Raw genomic sequence first — 22,793 nt, forward strand, 5'->3', positions numbered from 1 at the left:
TTCACTTGAAATTGCACTTGTTTTAATGTTAATCATTTAAATGGATTGCAGAGGAGTCCCTGTGAAATCTTCCTCAGTGACGCAAATGTTGAAGACCCTGTGGACAGTATTTTGTCAGTTGTGTAGAATAACATTTAATTTTGTATTGTCTTTATCACTTCATTGAGACTAATATAAAATTGGTTCTGTGAACCAAAGCTAGTATGTGGAAAATATTTTAAAAGTGAAAGAATAAATGAGTAATTGCTGAACACATTTCAGTTGTGCCTTTAAGTTTTCATAGAATGCATGTTTCCATGTTTTTCTGTTCATGTAAAACATTCAGAACCATGTAAGTCTCACTCCAATTATACTAGAGTGATCCATAGTTTGTTTGACTTTAACCTCAATAATAAAACTACGTATTTCCAAATTTGAATGTTTTTTTTATTTTAGACTTGTGAGCAGAGCTAAATTAAGAGCTAAATGGTGAATCCAGTTTTGCCTTTAACAACTTCACTGTAAATCTGGGAAAAAAAAGTTTCCTTTATCGCTGTACCTAGTCACACCATGCATCATTGTTCTTTCACAAGAAGAAATAAAGCCATCAGACGGAGTAAATAATGTGGAAACAGTCAAATCAGAATACTCACATATGGATATTATAATCTGTAATTGGATTCAAACATTATTGAAGTTAACTTTAGAGTTTGTGTGTACAGCTGTAAAAAAAAAAACTAAAAAAACAGAAGGGCACAATTTTGTAATTCAAATCAGCATCACAGAAATGACCCCCAAACAGTTTCCCCAAAAAATGATCAAAAACCAAACATCAAGTATAAAACATAATGTATTTACAACCATAATACATGAGTATAAATTGCACCATTTGAACTGTATGTTGCAACAAACATTTACACTGACAATTACATGTGAATGTGGTCTACTTTGAACTGTAACAGGAGTGGATTCTATGTCACAGCCATGTAAGTCCTTGATCATTTCTGTATTGGTGATACTTCAGTACTGCAGTCATTGACCTTGATCTCAGGTCACTTAGAGAATCATGAGTGCCTACTTGGCTGCAATATGGTTACAGTGGCTTCATGAACAAGTTTTCCACACGATGGCACCACTCTATCGCACTCTGTCGTTCCTGTACAAAGTGCAGATGCCTCAGTGAAAGAGAATGTGCTTGTGCTTGGTGTTGGGAATCTGATCTCTGCTTTTCAGCCTCCTCACTGCTTCCCTCATATGCTTGGGCTGAAGTGGTGGTGTATCTCCCCACTTCTCACAAACATCCAATGCTGTAAAGACAAAGATAAACTCATTTGATACATGATACTGTAGAGAGGAGGAGGAAAATAAAAAGTTGGTTTATTAGGTCTGAACACTTTTGTAAGTCTGCCACGTACCTTCCTCAACTATTTCTCCAGCAAAAACCTTGGAAATACCAGACATGGCGATCACCACATTTTGGGACACTGATGATCCTGTTATGGACTGGATCAGCTAGGAATTTTTTTTTAAAAGGGGAAAAATATGAAGCCAATAAAGTACCAGTAGTTTGAGATCCAAAAACACATTGTCATTGCTCATAAACTGCTTACCCTCTTAATAGCAGCCTTTGGGAAGGCAGAACGTCTATACATTTCATATCGATTCAGCTGCTCTTCAGAGAAGGAGGACACTAAAACCCTTTAAAACACACAAGAAATAGTGGGTGATGATGATGATATTTAAAAAGATGATTTTCTGAAATTGAACAATCTCCTGTTTGGGTAAAATTGTTGGTCTTACTGCATCTTTTGTATTTCATCCTCATCAACCTTTTGGCGCTTCTCCTTTTTCTTCTCTGGTTCCACCTTCAGTCTTTTGGAAGCAGGTTGGCCTGAAGTTCCTTCTTCCTCATCTTCTCCGGCTGCAGCATCCTTCACAGTGGAAGACAAAATTGTTCAGATACACAAAAAATAATGAGATGGCCAGATTGTGTGAACATCCATGAAAGCCTCTGAGGGATAGGTGCTGGATACAAAAATCTATAAAAGTATAATACAGCTGCAAGGCATGGTCAATTACTTGATTAGCTGATTGATTTATTGTGTGGCAAAAAAATTAATCGCCAACAATTTTCATAATTGACTCATTGTTGGCTCTGTTTTAAAGAAAAAATGCTAAATCCTCTGGTTCCAGCTTAATAAAAGTACATTTTGCTCTTATTTATTTAGTTTGCTATGAAAGCAAACTGAATATTTTTGGGTTGTGGACTGTTGGTCGGGGCAAAACAAGACATTATAGATCGCATCTTGGGCTTTGGGAAATGGTGAATGACATTTGACACCATTTTCTGACATTTTAGAGACCAAAAAAACTGATCTATTGAATGAGAAAATAATCAACAGATGAATCAATAATGAAAATAATCACAAATTGCAGCCCTAAATTGCAATACAATAATCTACACACTTTAATCACAGCTTGTGACCAACTACAGGTCTTCCTGCTCCTCATCAACTCACAGATTTGATCTCCTGTTTGGGCTGATCTTGAGAGGTCGACTCTTTGGGCTCGTCTGCAGGTTTCGGTGTGACGGGTATATCTTCAGCTTCCTCTAATTTCAGGTGCTCCTCTTTATCAGAAGATGCTCTCTCAGGTGTGTCCTCAACTTTGATCCGTGCAGGGTCTGCCATTACGACTCAGTCTTGATTAAACAACGTCAGATGGATTTGAATCCTGCAAACATCAAACGTAAGTTACTGTGTCAGATTCAACATCTAATAACAGTGATGGGGAGTAACTAATTACATGTAACAGCGTTGCATAATTTAATTACAAAATAAATGTAATCTGTGATTAAATTATAGTAACTTATAAAAATGTTGATGATTACAAAGTGGGTTACATCTGAAGTCAGACCTTTACAATTTTGCTCAGGAGGAGGGCTTTTTTCCTCATTTTATAAAAATAAATCATGACATGGGTTTAAATGGTGTCACAGTAAAAATTAAGCCCATGCCACTGCCAGACATTTGACTTTTTCAAATCAAATATCTTTATTTTATATTCCAAAATCTAACTAATGAATACATTTTCAAATGAGAGATAAATCTTTCTTCATAAGAAATGACCTCCCTTATAAATCAGGTCAATATCCATGAAAAACACCTGAACTTAGACTTTGGTGTTTAATGGATACACTTACTCTAACAGCAGAAAACATTCGTTAGTGTTACATTTCTTTGACTAAGTAAATTAAATAGTTACATTTTAAACAGGATAACTAGTAATCTGTAACCTTTTATATTTCCAAAGTAACCTTCCCAACCCTGTCTACTAAATAGCTCAAATCCGGAGCTAACAGAACATGACGCATTATTGTCACCATCTGTACAAAGTTGAGTTGTATCTACAAGTGTTTTAAAATATCCAGGTTCATATTTAAAGTAACATCTGGATGAGAATTGAAGACAAAGTTCAGCTAGTTACCTTCTCTGCAGCCAGGCGTCAACAAAGCAGCAACAATAGCCAACAGCTAACGATGGAGAGGCAGCTTGTATTATCTTTTATCACACACACCAAATAACGCTACGATTAACTTAATTATTGTGAATTTAATCAGAGAAACTCGTTATCGTTAAGAACAGAGTTAGCGCCGGGATGCTAACATCTGCTAGCTGCTAGCATAATAAAGCTCGAACTTCCGTTTCCGGTCTTGTACGAACTTTATTAACAGTGCACGGTAGAAACACACACAGCAGAGTATCAAACACATTATAGTATATTACATAAAGCCTTTATTGGGTATATTTATAAGTGTTACAAGCATTTTTAACATTAACATTAAGTTCATAAGCCATAAACTACATTGCAACTGCCAGGTAAGTCACAGTTTTTACTGTTTGGTGTCACTCTGATAAGATGTTGCCATGACTTGTTCCTGTTCACACCTTCTGAGGGAGACTGACTCAGTTTATCAAGAAAAACATGACACTAATATCATATAATTACTTCCTTGTTATGTTCAAAGTCTATTTGCTACATTTGGTGACTGTATTCTTTTTAATAAAATGAAGATGTATGTTGATAATTAACTCTATTGATGTGGATGAGTGCCTGCCAACAGTAAATAACACTTGATTTATCTTTTATAATAAACTCATAAATGGTCTAGACACACTAAATGTGGCAGCAGAGGCAGACACTTAAAAGACCAGTGTGCAGGATTTACTGGCATATCCGCTCATACCACCCCCTCCACAGGTGTAGAAGTAGGCCAAGAGACCCTCTCTAGAGTATTTGGTTTGTCTGATCTGGGCTACTGTAGAAACATGGTGGGCTCCGTGGAAGAGGACCCGTTTCTTATGTAGATATTAAAGGTTCATTATAAGGTAACAAAAACACTATGATTCTTATTTTTAGGTTTATACACTGATTAAAACATGAATATTATGTTACATTTCTACCAATTATTGCCCCAAATTTTACTCACCTTATATAGATATTAAGAGCTAATTTTGAGGGCAACAAAAACATTATAATTCTTATATTCAGGTGATTATACACCGATTAAAACATACTTATGAATATTATTTTACATTTCTACCAATGATCACCCTAAAGTTTACACACTAATACGCACTATTACACACTACTAGGGGTAACATTAAAGATATATCTCTGTCTTCTTTAAGGCTGAATACCTTTTCTGCCATTTATTAAATTAAATGTGAGGCTTTTGATTAATTTCTCGCACTGCACTGTAACTTTAATTCTCCTGTTTTACCTAATCTTTTTTTTATTTTAGCTTATTTTTATTTCCTCCTCCCTAAACTAATATATAACTATTAATATTTATATATAATATAACTGTTTTTAATTGTATTCAAATGTATTTTTTAAAATATGTAATGTGTTTTATTTTGCATTTTGTCTTGATGCCTTTTTCTGTTTATGTAAATCACGTTGAATGTCTTGTTGTTGAAATGTGCTGCTGTACAAATAATAAACTTGCCTCTGTGGTTTAGGCACCATCTTGGTTATGCCCATCCACCCCTTGTCTCCAACAGCCAGGGCGGGGGTAATAGAGGTTGTGTGTATGAGTGTCTGTGTGTGTTGTATATGCGTGCTTGTGTGTGAGTGTTTCTGAAGGGTTTCGGATTGGAGATGAAGAGAGAAAAAAGGGCAGTTTTGAGGAAGTGACGGACGGCGCACAGGGGACTGGTCAGAGGAAGTTTGCTCGGTGCTGGTGCCGTGCTGCTGCTGAGCCAAACTTTTCCCCCTTTTTTTTTTTAGCTCCAGCGACACCGCGGATCGGGAAGGGACGGATCCAGCGGCTGGGGGAGCGTTTGTTTCCTTTCTTCCGCAGCAGTACTGAGGAATAACTTGGGAGAGAGATTGGGAGAAAAAAAGAGGGGATCGTAGAGGAATTTCACTCCTGCAACCAACCCCCCCTCCCCTTCTCCTCTTCCCCTTTACCCCCCCTCTTTCCCTCTCTGTTCCCCCCGCGCCTCCTCCGATTTTTCTCCGGGATCCGCGATGGGGAAGGAGCAGGAGCTTCTCGAGGCGGCTCGCACGGGAAACCTGGCCGCAGTGGAGAAGCTTTTATCCGGGAAGAGACAGTCCGCTGGCACCGGCGGTGGCTCGTCTGGGACCGGGGGAAGCGGCAACAGCGGCGGCCACGCCACCTCCTCTCATCCGCTCTCCAGTCTGCTCAGGTAGGCTCTGGGAAAAGGAGGCTGAATGGGAGGCAAACCTGGGTCAGGCAACACCTGCCAAATATTGTCTGATCATTTATTGATACAGTTTATAGTGTAGTGTTGTAAGTAATGCTGCGTTGCGTTGCCAAACAAACAGTCGCGTTGGACTGTGGCACGCTTCTTTGTTAGCTCCCAGCTCTGAGTCCCTGCCAGCTGTATACACACTGTAATGTGCATAAACGGTCTAGTAGGTGTATTATGCAACTGAGCTTCAGAAATCTGCAACAAGATACCCCATGGTCTCTTCAGAAACTGGTACAGATGCATAATTAATTGCTTACATAAAGTCTAGACCTGAACAGTGACTGGTGAAGGAGGAGCAGAGAGCCAGTTGTCAGAGCACAGACTCTCATTTTCAAGCTGTATCCATTGCATTGTGTGTTGTGTGAGTTTCTTTAAAGCCATCTCCTTAATTCAGCTGCATAGTTACGAGCTTGGTAGTTTTCATTTGTATCAGTGGTCACAAGAGGAAGTTTCTCTGTGGGGTGCGTTTTGATGTGGTTTTTCAGATCTATAGAAGTATTTCCATGTGAGAACAAGGTTAAGCTGCTCTGTTGAGGTTTTTGCAAGACAGCATGAATTTCCTCACTGTGAAATTTTCTCATTCACCCCTCCTCCATTGTGTATGAGTTCTGATTTAGAGATAAAACAGTCAATATGGCCCACAGTACCTGTCATCTGTGCCCACATGCCATCTGTAGTCTGTCAGCCTGGAGATCCTCAGATTAAAATGCCTGATTTGGAGCGCTGGTGTGCAAAGCAGGGAGATATTTTCCTAAAATAGAAGATATCGGTAAAGCCTTTGGTAATGTGCCTGAATCCCTAGTCCTGTTTTTAATAATGTAAAATTGCATCAGATTCCTCACTGTATCATGAAAAGACAGCTGGGCTGCACCAAGTTCCCCCTAACTTTGTGCAGATGAGGGATACAGGGTAATATTAAATCAGAGGGTGAAATAAAATGGATCTTTGAAAATGAATTTCATTTTGTCCTGCAGATGTTATCTGAATTATAGGCTTACCGCCACAGCATTGTTGAATTTTTACTGGGATGAAACAGGTTTGTCTGGATCCTTTTTTATAACATAGTTTCATAATGTATTCTTAGCTGAGATAGAAAGTGTGCTATAGATACAATCTTATGACCTTCCAAGAAAAGAGAAGAACAGCCTTGTTGATGAGGAAGAGCCCAACATAGGTTTCTATATGAGGGCTTCTAGATAAAGATGAACTTGTTAAGACAAATCTTTTGGCCTGTCTGACCATTACATGTCAAAAGCCTGACTTCTCTGCAGCACATGCAGGTGAATTACAGTCAATAAAAAAACATCATATTGCTCCTTTGGGAGTCCCACGCCAGCCACCTTCATCTGAAGGGAAAGTGTTTCAGCGAATCTGGAGGTGATGCATCGCTGTGTTACTTAGTGCAGACTGCACAGTGTACTCAAGGTAATTACATTAAACCCCTCTAATCGGAAATCCAATTCAGAGATGTCATGTAGTCAAGGCGGACTCCGTCTTTCCGTCCTCACAAATCTGTAAGCAGACAGAAGAGCTTATTGTGTCATTTACTCCGACTTGAGCAATCGATGCCTGGCAAGGATAACTCTGGGAAATTATTGGCTAGACTTTGTCGGGAAAATGTCGAGATGTACAAAAGCCTGTTGAGTGTGGACACCTGAGCTTTATTGGACAGGCTGTTTAGAATATAACAAGTTGCACAATTATTGACCGCAATGCAGCCTGGGGGATTGTCGCTATTGTGTGTGTCATTTGATTTAGTTTGAATAACCCAAATGTCAATACGTTTAAGGTGAATTACTGCAGTGGTGCTGGCTGTGGGTTAGTGTGATTTGTCTTGCTTTTGTTTTTTTTCCCCCTTTAACCTGCATCGCCCTGTGACTTATTCATCATTCATTGTTAGAAAGTGTAGGCCTGTAATCCTGTCAGATGAGATTTGACCTGTAAGAGGGCCAGGATCCCTTAGCAAACTGGTGGCTTTAATGTCAGAAAGAGTTTATGTGTGTTTATTTACACTCTTGCTTCACTCCAGTTTATTATAAGGGCACATACACATGGGTTTGTAGCTTCAATAGTCATTTAATTAAACTTGTTTAGTCTGCTGTTGTCCTAGCCGGCTTTATGGATAGGATATAGTAATAATTACCTGTTTATTGTATATGCTGTGCAGACGAATGATACAACCTAATTGGTTTCATTATTATTCTCTGAAGGTGTGTTGTGTGTGTTTCTACTAGATTTTTAGCGTTCTTTCTCTGGAATGGGGTGCATGTTAAGACCTGCAGTGTTTTCGTAACCAGGCAGTTGTACAGCTCGGCTCCATGGAATGCCTTCTTTCCCAGGAGGCTGCATCCCAGTGGTTGCCATGGGATAAACACTGACCCCGGCATGTTTAACACCACTGCCGCCCCAAACATTTGTTCCATGGTGCTCCATTAACACCAAAATGAGATGGGCAAGGTGTCCTCGAGCAGTAAGGTCACGGTGTAAACCTTTGTAGTGCTACCATGCTGTGTTGATGCACACATACGCTTTATGAGTTGATACTTGAATTATTTAGTCCATGTAGTGGCATATTTTTGCTGCGTTTTCCTCCATGACATAGTTTTTGCTTGGGGCCTATGACCTGTTTTGATCCCAGGGATCTACAGGAAGAGCTCTTCACTAGCACTTCCTGGCCCAGGTTGTCCAAACACAGGCAGCTGCTGTGGTTAGACCAGAGGTAAGACAAGTCCCTGGCAGGGAGAGTGCCTGCCCACTGAGGGGAAATTAACAGAGGAATGCATGGAGTGCTGGACAGACGCTCTGAGAGCTTAGCCAGATGAGGGCTCGTCTCCCAGCTTCACAGCCATGTCCTTTGTCCCACTGACAAAGCGTAGAATGATGGCTTTTCATATTCATAGAAGTCCCTAAAGACCATTGGGGGGCTTTTCTATACTTTTCAGTTTTACAAAGAAAATTGAGCTGTAATTTGGATAGAATCAGACCACCTATTTAGAGTATCATTTAGGCTTGTTGCCTGTTGCTGTAGGCTGATGCAAGTGTATCTTTTGCTGATACCCATAAAAATAAGATAATCACAAAGGCTTCTTCAAGGCCTCTATGACATGTTGTTTTCCTTTTGGTAAATGCTAGCAAGGAATGCTTTTCTATTAGTGTGATGACTTGGTTCGCATTTTAAGAGGGCTGGGCACTTCTCCAGATCATTCCATCTCATTACATCCACAATTTCTGGCAAATCCCGAGCAGACCCATGCTATCAGACTGGTGTCAGCCCGAGAAATATCCGCTGCATAGGAAGAAGCACATACTGTCCTTCTTAAAAGCAGACGTTCCCCTTAGTCTCTCTGTTATTAGGATCTGCGTGCATGTAAAATTAACTGAGTGTGAAGGTGCACTGTAGGACTTTTGTAGTGTTTCTGCAGATGACAGGCTCACAGCGGGTATCTGACAGCCTCAGTGCTTAGCCGTGTGTCATCGTAGCTATCAAAGTTCACGCTAACTTTCTCACTGCCTGCTGTTTGTGCAGGCAGGCAGTGTTAACAAGGCAGTTTCTACCACTCTGATGGTACTGCAATGCATCGTTCTCTCTGAGGTGAGCTAAGAGCAGGAGCAAACAGCAGGCTTGGCAGTCACATTTCATCAATCACTGACCTCTGAACTGTAAGAAACTGAAGCTGGTTCAAACCCAGGAGGGAGCAGTGGTAGCTGGGAAATCTAACACCACCATGTTAGCATTCCTGGAGCATCTGAGTTAGGAATGCTGTGCGCGTTATGTTTACGGCCTGTGTTTGTGTAGTCTAAGAAAGCAGGCAGAAAGGCACTCGGTGGCAGTGATTCATTCCACATATGTGTATGTGGAGGGAGTAGAAGCTGACAAATAATATAACGCCCTTTCCATGCAGTGTGTAACCATCTTTACTAAAAACCAAATGGTGGTTGGCTAAAAATAGCTTTCATCCAAGTGGGTCAGGGGTTTCTTGATTAATTTGTAGAAGAAAGGGCTGCCTAGGAGTTTTGTAAGGATGTCAAGCAACAATAGCCATAACAATAATTGTAATAGTACTTTTCACAACATTACAGAGTGCTCGATAATTAAGACACATTAATTGTCATATTTCTAAGAAACACACTGTAATTTATTATTTTCAGCACTGTGTGTTTCCTCTATCAGAATAAAATGTTTTTCTTTTATGTAAGAGAAAGGCTGCAACAGACAGACACATTCACTGGTTCTTAAGTGTGTTGTCTTGTTTTTGTGAACTCTGTTTCAACCCATTCACTGAAAACCTTATAATAACAAATGGACAAATGGAAAAGATAAGGCTGCAGAGGTTGTGGTGTATCTCTGTGTGTGGCCTCTGTTTTTGAACCCATTTAATGAGAGAAGTGCAACAGCAACGGCCAGAGATGTCAGGCACACCCTTTCGACCTGTGCCGGCCTACATGTGTTAGCTGGCTGTTAGCGGCCCAGACATTTTAGTCCATCTGGCCCTCTGGCTGGCGTCTTCCCCTCTCTCTCTCTCTCTCTCTCTCTCTCTCTCTCTCTCTCTCCCACTCTGCTGCTCTCAGCAGTCTTCTTGCCCACCTGCTGGGCCCATACCAACTACCACTCCACCTCCAGACTTCAAACATGTTGTACTTGGAGACAGAGTAATGGCTCTGGCCTCAGTGTGTTCACACAGGAAACACATTTGGAGTAGATATTTTTAAAATGTGTAAATACCCCTTTTCTTTGCTGATTCTGCAAAGAAATTGTAAAAAAGCAACAAGAAATATTCTGGTTACTAACCCTAACCCTAACTGAGCAGATTGAGAACAGACTGACTTTGAAACACTTTGAAACACACTGACTTTGAAACACACTTATTTCACACTCATGAATAAGATGTGACATGAATACGTTTTAGGGTCAAGAAAACTTAACAACCCTGAACATGGCTTCACTTAAATTAAAGGATGACTATGTTTGGTGAATACTGTGAGTCAAACTGAGCAGCATTTGACAAAATCTTCAACAAATGCAAACTAGATCAGCCAGAAGTTGGCCGTTATTTCCAGAAGTGGGTTGTCAGCCCAACTGAAAATAGCTGCCCATCCATCCAGCAAGATTTAAGTCACAAGTGAACATCAGCTCGTTCTTTCAAGCAAACAGCACACAGTGGATGGTGGTGCGAACAGTGAGATCAGTGCGGTTGTGCCTGCCGTGAATCAGTGTGGGAAATGCCAGCTTGTTGGGACGACAGGCTGTGATTGAATGCGTTTCCCCTTCTTTTCTCGCCCCATCTGATTCTCCCCCATTTTCTTTTCTTCTTTATTCATCCCACCTTTTCAGTCTGCCACCAATGTTTTTCATGCCCATCATTTTGATTCTGCCGGAGCCCACTGGACTGCTGTGATCATAGTCTGGACATATGCAGTTTATTCACACCTCCTGCTGCAACACAGTAGCTCTGTGAAATGCTTGCTGTGGTGTGTTTATGAGGCATGAAGACTCAATCAGGCTTTGTTAAGGCTATGCGCTACAACTGAATCGGCAAATGAGAAACCGTATCAGTGTTTTTATTTCAGCGCTGCTCCATTTTAACTGAAGCTGTTTACTGTGGCGCTAGAAAGAGATTTCTAATGTTTAAGTAGCCTTGTTGAAACATGATTGTCCCAACGCTTCTTTTCTTAAGATGTTCTGGTTTAGGCTGCCAGTGTCAAGGGTTGATAAATTATAACAGCCTTCAAAATTCAGCAATAACTTACTTTGGTGCTTTTCTTTAGCTGCAAGGCTGTATGGATTACAGTGTCAAGTCTGCTGGTCCAACATTTTGGCCCAGACTGAAATATCTCAACAAATATTGGAGGGATTGCCATCAGTTTTTGTAGAAACATTCATTGTACTCAGAGGATGAATCCTAATTATTTTGTTGATCCCTTGATTTTTCCTGTAGTGCCACCACTGTGAAAAGCTTTAATAAATGTCTGATGGAATGCTATAAAATGTGTCCCCCTCAGGATGAATTGTCCAATAATTTAATTTATGACCATATACCTGCAAAACCTAATGACATTTTCATTAGCCTCAGCTGTATTTGTGTTTATTGCTAATTAGCCCATGTTAGGATGCTATCATGCTAAAGTAACATGGTAAAGAGCATGGTTTAATTATACCAGCTAAACATGGGCGTGTTAGTATTATCATTGTGAGCATGTTAGCATGCTGACAATAGCATTAAGCAAAGCATAGCTGTATCTAAGTCCATTCTTTCAGTGGCTGTAGACTCTTTCTTGTAGCTTCATGTAACAATTGTGCAACCTCTATCGATACGGGTTCATTGGGATTTCCCCTTAATCTAGACCTAACCGTAAATGGTCATAATCACAAACCATCTGATCATGAAATCCTCCTCTGACGTGGTTTTAAGACATGTTAGTCATAGACTTGCTGCTGTGTCATAGTTTCATCATAGATTTTTAATTCAGTTGCCTGATTGTGTTTCCCTGTGATACTTAATTTATAAGACTGCCTCAGAACAACAGAGGCTTTATCCTTTAATCCAGTCAGCAACACCTTCATGATAGGTATGTTCTACTTTATTAGAGTAGTAGGTCCTCTGTGGTCCTGACATGGTACTTGTGAGAGATTTTATTTAGCTCATCAAGTCAGGGAGTGTAGTCATCAGAGGGCCTGGAAGACTCTGGCAGGTACTTCAGTCTCTCTGATGATTGCTCAGGTTGGCTGTTGGTTCAGCGGGGCGTCTGGTTTCAGCACCCGCCAGCAGTGTGCATAATTAAGCCCAATTTCCCTGACGGTGGCTGACATGCGCCAGTCACTGCTGGGCTCAGTGCCCTGGGTCAGGCTAATCCCTGGCAGTGTGATCATACTGCTAATAGGCTGTAGGACAAATCTGTTTATTTGACACCGGGTTCACAACTCACCTGGGTTCTTATTTGCTTCAACTGACTATTGAATTTAGCCTCGCCCATTCTCTTGGGCTCCATAAGTAAACATGTAATTATGTATTATGACTTTTGGTTCCACTGCAGTTATTGTAGGTTACTGACATATATGTGATATTTACTTTGAATACCAGCTGACATTCAAACACATCAACTAACTTGATGTAGTTTAGTTTTCTGTCTGTGCATTTTAGAAACTGAGCCTCATTTGGACTTCAGAAAAACAGCAGAGATTAATGTTTAAGCCTACATATTTTAAAATGCCCTTTATTATCCTTCCTCCTCTGGTTCTGGTCGGGCTTTGTACAACACAGAATTACAGCCTCCCCCAGAATCTCTTTGAAACTTACCAGTGACACGGATAAGTTTTAGGCTCATGAAAACTCAACAACCCTGAAAATTGCTGTACCACCGTTAAATAATTGCTTTGTTGGTGAAATTCTGTGAAGCCAACAGAGCAGCATTTGACAAAATCTTCAACATATGCAAAGTACATCAGACAGAAGTTGGTTGTCATTTCCAGAAATGGGTCGTCAGCACAACTGAAAATAGCAGGCCATCCATTCAGCAAAATTTTAGTCATAAAGTGAACATCAATTGATTTCAGTTTAGTTTTCTGTCTGTATATTTTAAAAAGTGAGCCTCGTTTGGACTTCAGAAAACAGCAGAGATTTGTGTTTAAGCCTACATATTTTAAACTGCCTTTTAGTATGTGTGACTAACATCAGTGGACTAATGGAGAGATACATAAAAGAGAGAAAATGTTATTATCCGTCCTCCTCTCATTCTGGCCAGGCTTTGTACAACACAGAATTACAGCCCCCCAGAATCTCTTTCAAACTTCAGCTTCATCCTGCTGATATTCCCTCAGGGAAATTAAGGATTAGCTCAGCCTTTCAAACAGGAATTCCTCAGTCAGTTCCCATGAATGTGCCCCCTCCCAATCCAAATCAACTCTGTTTTGCCCATTGCCCTGCTATAGGCCTAAGCCCCGTCCCTCAGTTAGGTTAGTTGTGAGCCGTAGTAAGAGGATGAAGTGGATTGTCGAGCGCCACTCTGATTCGTGCCCTTGAGTGCCACACTGGCAAAATGCTCAGAGGACGTGACACTGGGACTGCCACCACAGGCAGCTCTGCGAATGTAAACACTACGACAGTGGAGAAATGTCATGAGCAGATATCTTTATTCCCTCCACAAGAAGATTTAAGATTAATTAACACCCATGGTCCCTGATTACAGATATAATGTTATAGAAATAGAAACCAGAGAGTGACATCATTTAGTGGTTTGCGAAGCATGACGACCCCATTGGGTTTTTGTTTGATCATGTGGCTGACGTGACACGTGTTTGTATTTCTGGGTGGCAAATTTAGAACTTCTGGCAATGACACATCAGAGTCATGACCGATGAGGAGGACCAATGTGCAGAGGCATCATCATTTTTGGCCTAGATTTTTAAAATTGGTGACAAAGACTGAAAAAGAAGCCTTGTAAAATGGAAAAAAGTTTTTTTTCTCATGTTGCTTTTTTTATTAAGTAAGTTGAGTGTTATAACATAATATATGTATGTTATGTTTCCCAGGTTTATTGTCATTTCTAGTCTAGACCCTACACATAGAAGAAGATAGCCTTTTGTATTGCACCAGAAAAATGTCCAAATGTTAATTTGCATGACAATCAATGAAATCTAAGTCATGTTAATTATGTGCCCAATCCCATGGCTCCCCATAGTCTCGCACCGCTCTGATAATCTTTACTGTCCTGTGCCTGATTCTGTTAAAGTCTCCAGTCGTCGTCGTCGCTGCTCCGATCATGTTTATGTTAATTTGTTTATGGGGTGTTGCTGTAAGCTGTTACATAACTATTTTATCTAGGACAGCAACTAGAGGTCTGTTTCTTTCTCCATTTTTCCCTTTTTTTGATATGTTCACTGGCCATGCACAACCCAGTATTGGCTCTTAGCTGCTAAATGTTGTTACAGGTTCTGGAGGAATTGGGAGGAAGTAGATTTGCAATGCCTTTAAGAGCTGGCATAATCGCAGCTCACACATTTCCCCCCCCCCTCTCGCTAACAGAAAATTTATCAATCCCCAGCATTTCCTCCCACCACATTTTCCCACTCTAGTATTTCCTCTTTGCACGCCCTTGCTTTTTTGATGTGTCTTCATGGCTGCCTGACTTGGTAAGATGATTCCCAGAAGGCCCGCTTTAAGAAATAAACAGCTTAGGCAATGTCTAGTAGAGTGGTGCATCCCTGTGTGTCTGTGCTCTGTCAGGCCCATTGTTCTGCAAGCCAGAGAGCCCTCCAAGACACTTATTTAATGAGACGGCTCTGACTGTGTAATTGCAGACTGCTCTGAGAACTATTATGGGAGATGTATTTTAAGGGGGCAAAAACAGCCATTACTGTGACAAAAATGAGTCGAGTGTGTGTGAAGCACAGTCACACAGCACAACTGAAGCTGATTGAGAGGGGTCCTGAGCATCCTGCTGCCATGCCATCTACACTCACTACACACTAGTTACATCATGGATCAATTCATATTGTGTCAGTTCATGTTCAAATTGGGTTGTTTTTTTTTGTTTTGTTTTTTTCTGTGCTGATGATTTGCCGTTAGCTTGTGCTGTTCTTTTCTCTAAAGGCTTCATTCATAGATGCTACTCGCTTGCATTAAAATCCAGTCAGCCAGTCATTATTTATGAAGTTATCCAACTGTCAAATCAAGACTTTGCATTGGGGGTTTTAGTCTGCTGAAGGAAGTAAATGGTAAAAAAAAAAAAAAAAAAAATACTAATTTCTTTTTATAAAAATGTCTCCTCCATTCATGATTGATTCTCTGTGAGGCCCAAAGGTTTTGCTCCCATTCTCTTTCTGTATGGCAAATGACTGGTCTCACATATTTGGTTCACCAGTACTGGGATTTCCTCATCACATGATTTATTTAGGATGTGTTAAGGTCTTTCAGAGTGCTTTGCAAGCCCAGTCCTGGCACTCCATCTCACCATCCCACCATCCTTTAGCTTCTTAAATTACTCCCTCCATTTCTCTTTACCACCCCCACCCTTCTATCGCCATTCTGTCTCCTCCTCACCACAGCACTCCTCGCAAATTAAAAGAAACAAACCAATATGAGCCGACTAGCAGAGTCGAGCTCGACAGAATGAGAATGCTAGGCTAACGCTGGCCTAGCTAACACTTCAAACCCATTCTGTGCTTTTTTTTTGGTTCACTCCTAATGCTTTGTTTGTGGTTGCCTACGCTGCCTAACAAAAGCCTATTCTACTTCATGACTCATCCGAGAATAATCAGGCTTAAGTTGCATGCAGTTACTGTAAAATAGATGTAATTAGCTCAACGTGGCTGCGGCTCCCGTGTTGGTGATAGTGTTTCTTTTCTCTTCCTGTTTTTTTTGGTGCCATGCTACTTGCTGGCCTGTGCTTTCTCTAGAGACAGAGTGAATGAAGGTGCACCCCCACCTGTGTGTAGGATGGGTGTAGCTGTGGCTGGCTGGCTGACTGGCTTGGGCCTGAGATAGCAATCAGAATCCGTCACACCCACAGTTTAGAGACTTTACAAAGGGATAGGCAGTGTTTGTTTGGTGTGTGTGTGTGTGTGTGTGTGTGTGTGTGTGTGTGTGTGTGTGTGTGTGTATGTATGTGTGTGTGTGTGTATGCGTGTGTATGTGGTTTGTGTGTGGTGTGTGTGTGTGTCTGTGTGTCTGTGTGTGTATGTGTGTGTGATGGAAGCTTAACAATCCTTTCTTCTCCAAACAGTATCTGGAGAGGCCCCAATGTGAATTGTGTGGACAGCACTGGATACACCCCCCTTCACCACGCAGCCCTGAATGGACACAGGTAGATCAGCATTAAATAACTTTTTAAAAACTGTAGTGTTGTATCCTGTTTCAGTTCCTCTATTTATGCTCTGCATTTAATGAGGTCAACCCTCAGGGTGAATTGTCCCACTGGGAAGATTTAAGCTATTGATTAGCCATTTGCTAACGGAGAGGTAGGGGGCTCTGTACTTAACAGTGTGGTTTATTATTTATCTTCTTTTCTGACCTGCGCTGTCCCCTTCATTCGTTTCGCAGCGAGGTGGTGGAGGCACTGCTAAGAAACGAGGCCTTGACCAACATCGCCGACAACAAGGGCTGCTACCCTCTCCATCTGGCTGCATGGAAGGGAGATGAACATATCGTCAAATTGCTCATTCACCAAGGACCTTCACACCCCAAACTCAACGAGCAGGTCTGACACTGTATTTACTCTTCCGTGTGTGTGTGTGTGTGTGTGTGTGTGTGTGTCTTTCTTTCTTTTACACGAAAGGCTCCAGTTTTGATTTTTTTAAAAACACATTTTCAATGCTGATGATGTCTTGAGACAAGGCAGTAGTGAAATGGTTTCAGCAATAAGTGGATTTGTTCTTCCATCTGTTCGGAGTTCGTCTACAGCAAACACATTAAGACATTAGTGGCTGCTTCTTCACCCTTCTTTTTTAAGGTAGTGAAAATGAGACACATTTAAATCTCATACTTTCCTTTTTCAGCACAATTAGTGATCGAGCAGTTTCATTATTGCAGCTCGAACAGATTAGTCAGCAACCACAGAAATGATTTCCCTACTCAGTCCGGAGGTTGTTTTTAGCAGCAAAATGTCACATGGTGATATTCTTCTAGTTCAGCATGGCATGTGCAATTTCTGCTCTATATTTGAACTAAATGTCAAAAAGAATGTGACCTGAGTGCATTCACCTCGTGCATCATGAGTCTGACTTTTACCGTGTTACTGATACTTTGGTACGTGACGTGCTTTGACACCAGACTAGTGTAAGAAGTGCTTGTTTGCCCTAACCATTTTAACCATTTAACTTTTTCATATTTGTTTTAGCTGCTTTGCCGCACAGGCAGCCTCCAGACCAGCAGCATCTCTGGGCTGCCCTGTTTTTGGGATGAGGAGAAATGACCCATTATGAGCTTTATAAATGTTTCAAGTGCCATAAAATGTATCTTGACAGCAAAACACCTGTTTGGGTATAATTGTAAAAATGAGATTTAGAAACATCAGTGTCGTTCTGTGTCATTTCTCCCTACCTGTTCATGACATCTGATTGTTCATTAACTCAACCCTGATATTTTTTTTCTCCCTTTTATTCAGTTTGACTCATTTGTGATCATCATTCATTCATTCATTCAGTCATTGCTTGTCTGAACCAAAACCATCGGCTTATCTTCTCTTCCTCCCTCCCTCCCAGAGCTCTGTAGACCATAAAGAGTTCAAACGCTGTGGGCCCTTTGACCCCTATATTAATTCCAAGGTGTGTACACAGCGCTGCCGAAAACAACATTTCCTTTTTAAGTGCTTTGCTTTTCAACTGCTGTGTTGGCTTGCTGTGCTTGACTTTGGTTTGTTTCTGCTGCTTGTGGGGCTACTCTGCTGCAAAGTTACGGGGGAAGCTATCATTAATTTCACTCACTATTTGGTGGATCTCTCTCCTATGGCTTTCCATTCATGTTTGCCTGCAATCTTGATTTTTATTGAGATGTTACGTTTAACATAAGTGATACTGCTTCACAACATGCCATCTACCAAAGGTTTTTCTTAAAATGATTTGTTACATTTGATTTGTACCAGCCTTTTGATCTGTAAAGGCTTTCTTTCTTGCATCAAAATCCAGTCAGTTATTCATTATTTATGAAGTTATCCAACTGTCAAATCAGGACTTTGCATTGAGTTTTAGATTGTCTTCTATAATATATCACAAGCTAAGTCATCTTTTTTTGAAATTTTCTCCATTCATGATTGATTCTCTGTGAGGCCCAAAGATTTTGCTCCCATTCTCTTATTCTCTGTATGCTGCTGAAACATTTTGAAACCCTTTACAGTACTGTTGTACCACAGCCTTTTGATAAGGGTCATGAATAAATTGAGTTTTATATAAAAATGCTATCGAAAGTTGAGAACATGGCCGTTCCTTGTAGCTGAGTTGTGAGTCTCTCTGTGTTTCTCTTCAGGGTGAGAAAATGGAACAAATTTGATTTGAAAGCTTGTATAATGTGCAGCTCAAGGCAGTACAGTTGTTGGCATCAAACATTCAGGAGTAGGAAGAAATATTGACCAACACAAACCATACTATCAATTAAAGCTACAACAACCATTATGGTATTAAGAAGAATCAACAATAGAAGGTTGAAAGATGGAGTAGCTTACAGAAAGTCTTTTGTAATACCTGCCACCAGCATATAGCACTGCTGGCTGCTATATGCTATTCACTATGCAGTGCTACACATTGAGTTTGCTTTATAGATGAATGGTGCTGCAGCTAATTATTATTTTCATTATTGATGAGTGAATTCATTTTTCAATACATAAATCAAAGCAAATGGTAAACACAAGTTAGCCCAATCCAATCTGACCAAACTATTCAATTATAATCAAATATGAATTTAAAATATCACCATATATATGCAAGAAATTATTAGCATTTTTTTTAGAAACAGTGTTGTTAAAAAACAATGACATACCCATACATACTCAGCTGCACTTTGTATTTAGAGTGTATTAGCATGGTGACGTTCATATTTAATTCAATATACCACACCTTCATAGAGCTGCTGCCATGACTATACTGACCCTTTAGTTTATATAGTATAATTACTGAATACATGTTTTGCTCATTGAGTCATTTATTATCTGACTGCTCATTTCATTACTACTATATTACATCAGGGTCAATAAGATAAGCAATTAAAGATGAAATGAAACAGAAATTAAGCTTAAGATACTTCTAGGAAGAATCAGATTAAAGGGAAAAAAATTCAAATCTGTCCTTAAACTTTTTCTTGCTTTAATCATTCCTTCTGTTCATACAAGTTACTAAAATATCCTTTCATGATGCACTTTCGGTGGAAGTGATTGGGGATGCCCTCTTTACATGCATAAATGTACTTTAAATGTTTACTTGAAGCTCATATGAGGCTTCAGCTGTCCAAATCAAGTTAGTTGGTATCTTTCAAAGTTTGTCTTTTTGGTGCCAAATTCCCTTCTTTTTATGATATTTCCACTGCAGCTGAACAGGAAACACTGTCCATCAACACACAAAGAAGGATTCTTTTTTTCCCCTTTTTACTAAAAACACTGTAACTGTGGAAGATTTACTTTATTTGGCTTACTCAGACAACTAAAGGACACATGGACACTTTACTATTGTTTTTAACCCTCCTGTTGTCCTCGAGTCAAGGGAGGAAGGGAGGGAGGGAGGAAGGAAGGAAGGAAGGAAGGAAGGAAGGAAGGACGGAGGAAAAAAGGAAAAGAGGAAGGAAGGAAGGAAGGAAGGAAGGAAGGAAGACAGGAGGGAGGGAAGGAAATAATGAGGAAAGGAGGGAGGAAGGAAGGACGGAGGAAAGAAGGAAGGAAGGACGAAGGGAGGAAAAAAGGAAGAAGGGAGGAAGAAAAGAAGGAAGGGGGGGAGGGAGAAAGGAAAAGAGGAAGGCAGGAAAAAAGGAACAGTCAAAACAGACGGGGTCAATTTGACCCGGGAGGACGACACGAAGGTTAAGACAGGTTCATCATTTTTCAAGTCTATCATTTAAGAAACACAGTGATTGTCCTACCCAAGACTATCTTTAGGTTATGGTCACATCTTTTACTATTCATCTCTCCTTTTTGTGACTTTACGTGGAACACATGCACTATTTCACCAGGCTTTTAAAAAAAATATTTCAGTTAAAGGACCCGGTGACATTACAGTTGCATCAGCTACACTGGGAAACCCCATAGCATGTCTCCATCAGGAGAATGCCAGTTCAGCAAACACTGCTGAGCAGACAGTGTCACCCTTACAGTTAGATCAGTACAAACATGTTAGTGGCTCCATAATTGCATTTTCAGCAGACAGAGCTGGAAACCCACCCAGGGCTGTAGATAAAGCCGCACACTATTTTTGAACATTGTCACAGTTCCCCTGGACTAATCTTCTTAGCGTTTTGATGGGAAGGCTGGATTTCTTTAAAGTGCCATGCTGCTATATATTAGTGTGAGTTTCCTGCAGTGGTTGCATTTGTCTTACTTTCTTTTTCCCCTTACAGTCTGTTAGATGGATTTAACATTGAGTCTTGCGGTCTGCTGAGATTATGAATGATGTCTTAATGTAAACACTTTCGGGATAGTTTGGGGACCACTACCTGGCCGTAAGCCTGAATAATTGATGCCTTGTTATGAATAAATCAAAAACATGGATGCTCTGGCCCTGGCTGTGGTCATGGTTGATGGCATCACGTGACTGAGTGGGCGGGGTGGATCTTGCCTCTCCTCTCATCACACTCCAGGACCAGGGAGCCATCTCATGAGGAAGAAGAGGAGGAGGAGGAGGATGGGTGGTTTTCAGTGTACCAGTCTCTTTGCATCAGCATCAAAGAGAGATTTCCATGCCATGCTTGTCTGTGTGAGTGTGTAAATGGGTGTATTTGCCCAAACCCCCCCCTCCCTCACCCCCCTCACCACTACCACTACCACCACCTCCCAGTTTGTGCTTGTGAGCTGGCGTTGCTGAGGAGAGGGAAGAGGTGGGACGTTGTCATAGCAACACTGTCACGGCTTATTGGTCATACAGTGGTTGGTGAGTGACCCAGTAGAGAGATGTGGCGTTTGTGTGGAGTGAGCTAGCCAGACATGAAAGGTGCATGATAAGGCTTTAAGGGGTCCAGGACTCTATGGGGCTTCAGTGGTCCTCTTCAGGGACACTGGAGAACTCAGCCTGGACTGGGTCCAGTTCTCTTTCATCCCGGTCCAGGAAGCCTGCCAGACTAATGTTTATTCATTAGACGTCTGTGCTGTCTCTTACCGATAGTGTCCTCACTGGGCTGACCGCTTTGATGATGTTTCAAACGCCTCTCTAGGGGGGGGGGAAGCTGTGCAGTAACGCCTGATCTGACCTGGACTGACCCCACCATCTGAATATCAGTGTTCCACTATTCAGTACATAGTGTTTGCAAAATATAGAAATTACATGGATTCTTTTGATTCTTTTGATAAATTGTTCAAGTTATTTTTTAAGCAAATACTCAAAATATTCTCTGGTTCATACTCTACTAATATGAGGATTTTCTGCATTTATATGATTTATATCTTTTAAATTGATCTCAACTGGAATAAGACAAAACAAGGGACATTTTTTCACTCTTTATATTGGATGTAATTGTCAGTTGCAGCCTGAATAAAAAAGTTGTGGACTCTCCCTCTCCAAATTTTATAATATTTACTGAAGTGCTTGCCCATGTGGGAATGTTGGATCTCTTTAATTTAAATTAAAGAGTACTGTCTTGACCTGCTCCATATGTAAAGCACCTAGAGATGACTTTAGTTGTGATTTGGAGCTATATAAATAAAGATTGATTGATTGAAGAATAATCTCACCTAAGGAATGGTTACATGAAGCTTATCTCATTTATATATAATTATCCTATCTAATAGAAGTTGGACATTCAGCCTAAAACATTAACCAACATTTCAAAGTGTCTCAGTCTTAACATAAGAAAACAGACTATTAAAATAAAAATAGTATTGGAGCCGTGCCAGAAAAAAACTGGTTAGTGATTAAAAAATTGTCTAATGAATACCATTAGACTATTTTTATCACTGACCTCTTTTTTTTGTTAATCACCATGTTTTCTGTATGTTAGTCCATAATAAGATATAGCCCTTGGTCTGCCCACACTCGCATCACGCTACCTCTCACCCAGGCTTCATCTTCCTATATAGGTCACATGTCTAATATAATATATGTTTAGATGAATTCCTCTGACCCAGGCTCAGATGTCCAAGTGATGTGCTATTAATGTGTATTCACTACGCTGGACAAATTAAAACAGAATAAAAGTCAAATAAATAAAATGAAAAAAAAAATAGAAGGAAATATGTTGTCATTGAATAGATATGAACTCACATTCAGACTGCTAATGGATTAAATGTCTTTCTGTCAGGCTTGCAGTATCTCAGAGGGATGACATAGGGAATGTTTCGGACAGCAGCAGCAGGAGTAATTTCTTTAGACTTGGACACCTCATTATCAACTGGAGCAGAGTTTCCCCTTCT

At 40.5% G+C, this 22,793-nt stretch overlaps 2 protein-coding genes across 5 annotated transcripts in view; one reads left to right on the plus strand and one right to left on the minus strand.

The window, feature by feature from the left end:
- Positions 1-634: 634 nt before the first annotated feature.
- taf11 (TAF11 RNA polymerase II, TATA box binding protein (TBP)-associated factor) lies at positions 635-3,654 on the minus strand. Its single transcript, XM_053317654.1, has 6 exons — positions 3,466-3,654; positions 2,499-2,712; positions 1,780-1,910; positions 1,590-1,677; positions 1,395-1,491; positions 635-1,286 (listed from the first exon to the last, which is right to left on the minus strand). Exons 2-6 carry the CDS (start codon positions 2,667-2,669, stop codon positions 1,156-1,158), a joined length of 618 nt encoding a protein of 205 aa, XP_053173629.1. The 5' UTR covers positions 2,670-2,712; positions 3,466-3,654; the 3' UTR covers positions 635-1,155.
- Positions 3,655-5,082: 1,428 nt separating this feature from the next.
- Positions 5,083-22,793, plus strand: part of LOC128356807 (ankyrin repeat and SAM domain-containing protein 1A-like) — a 65,969-nt gene continuing 48,258 nt past the window's right edge. For 3 of the 4 annotated variants that reach the window (XM_053316940.1, XM_053316941.1, XM_053316939.1), the window contains exons 1-4: positions 5,083-5,693; positions 16,479-16,559; positions 16,796-16,952; positions 17,956-18,018. In XM_053316940.1, coding sequence (XP_053172915.1) covers positions 5,515-5,693; positions 16,479-16,559; positions 16,796-16,952; positions 17,956-18,018 — 480 coding nt within the window. In that variant the 5' untranslated portion in view covers positions 5,083-5,514. The remainder of the gene's footprint in view (positions 5,694-16,478; positions 16,560-16,795; positions 16,953-17,955; positions 18,019-22,793) is intronic. The other variant, XM_053316942.1, reaches the window with a different exon arrangement.

Source organism: Scomber japonicus, chromosome 4, assembly GCF_027409825.1.
Source record: "Scomber japonicus isolate fScoJap1 chromosome 4, fScoJap1.pri, whole genome shotgun sequence".
Classification (NCBI taxonomy): Eukaryota; Metazoa; Chordata; class Actinopteri; order Scombriformes; family Scombridae; genus Scomber; species Scomber japonicus.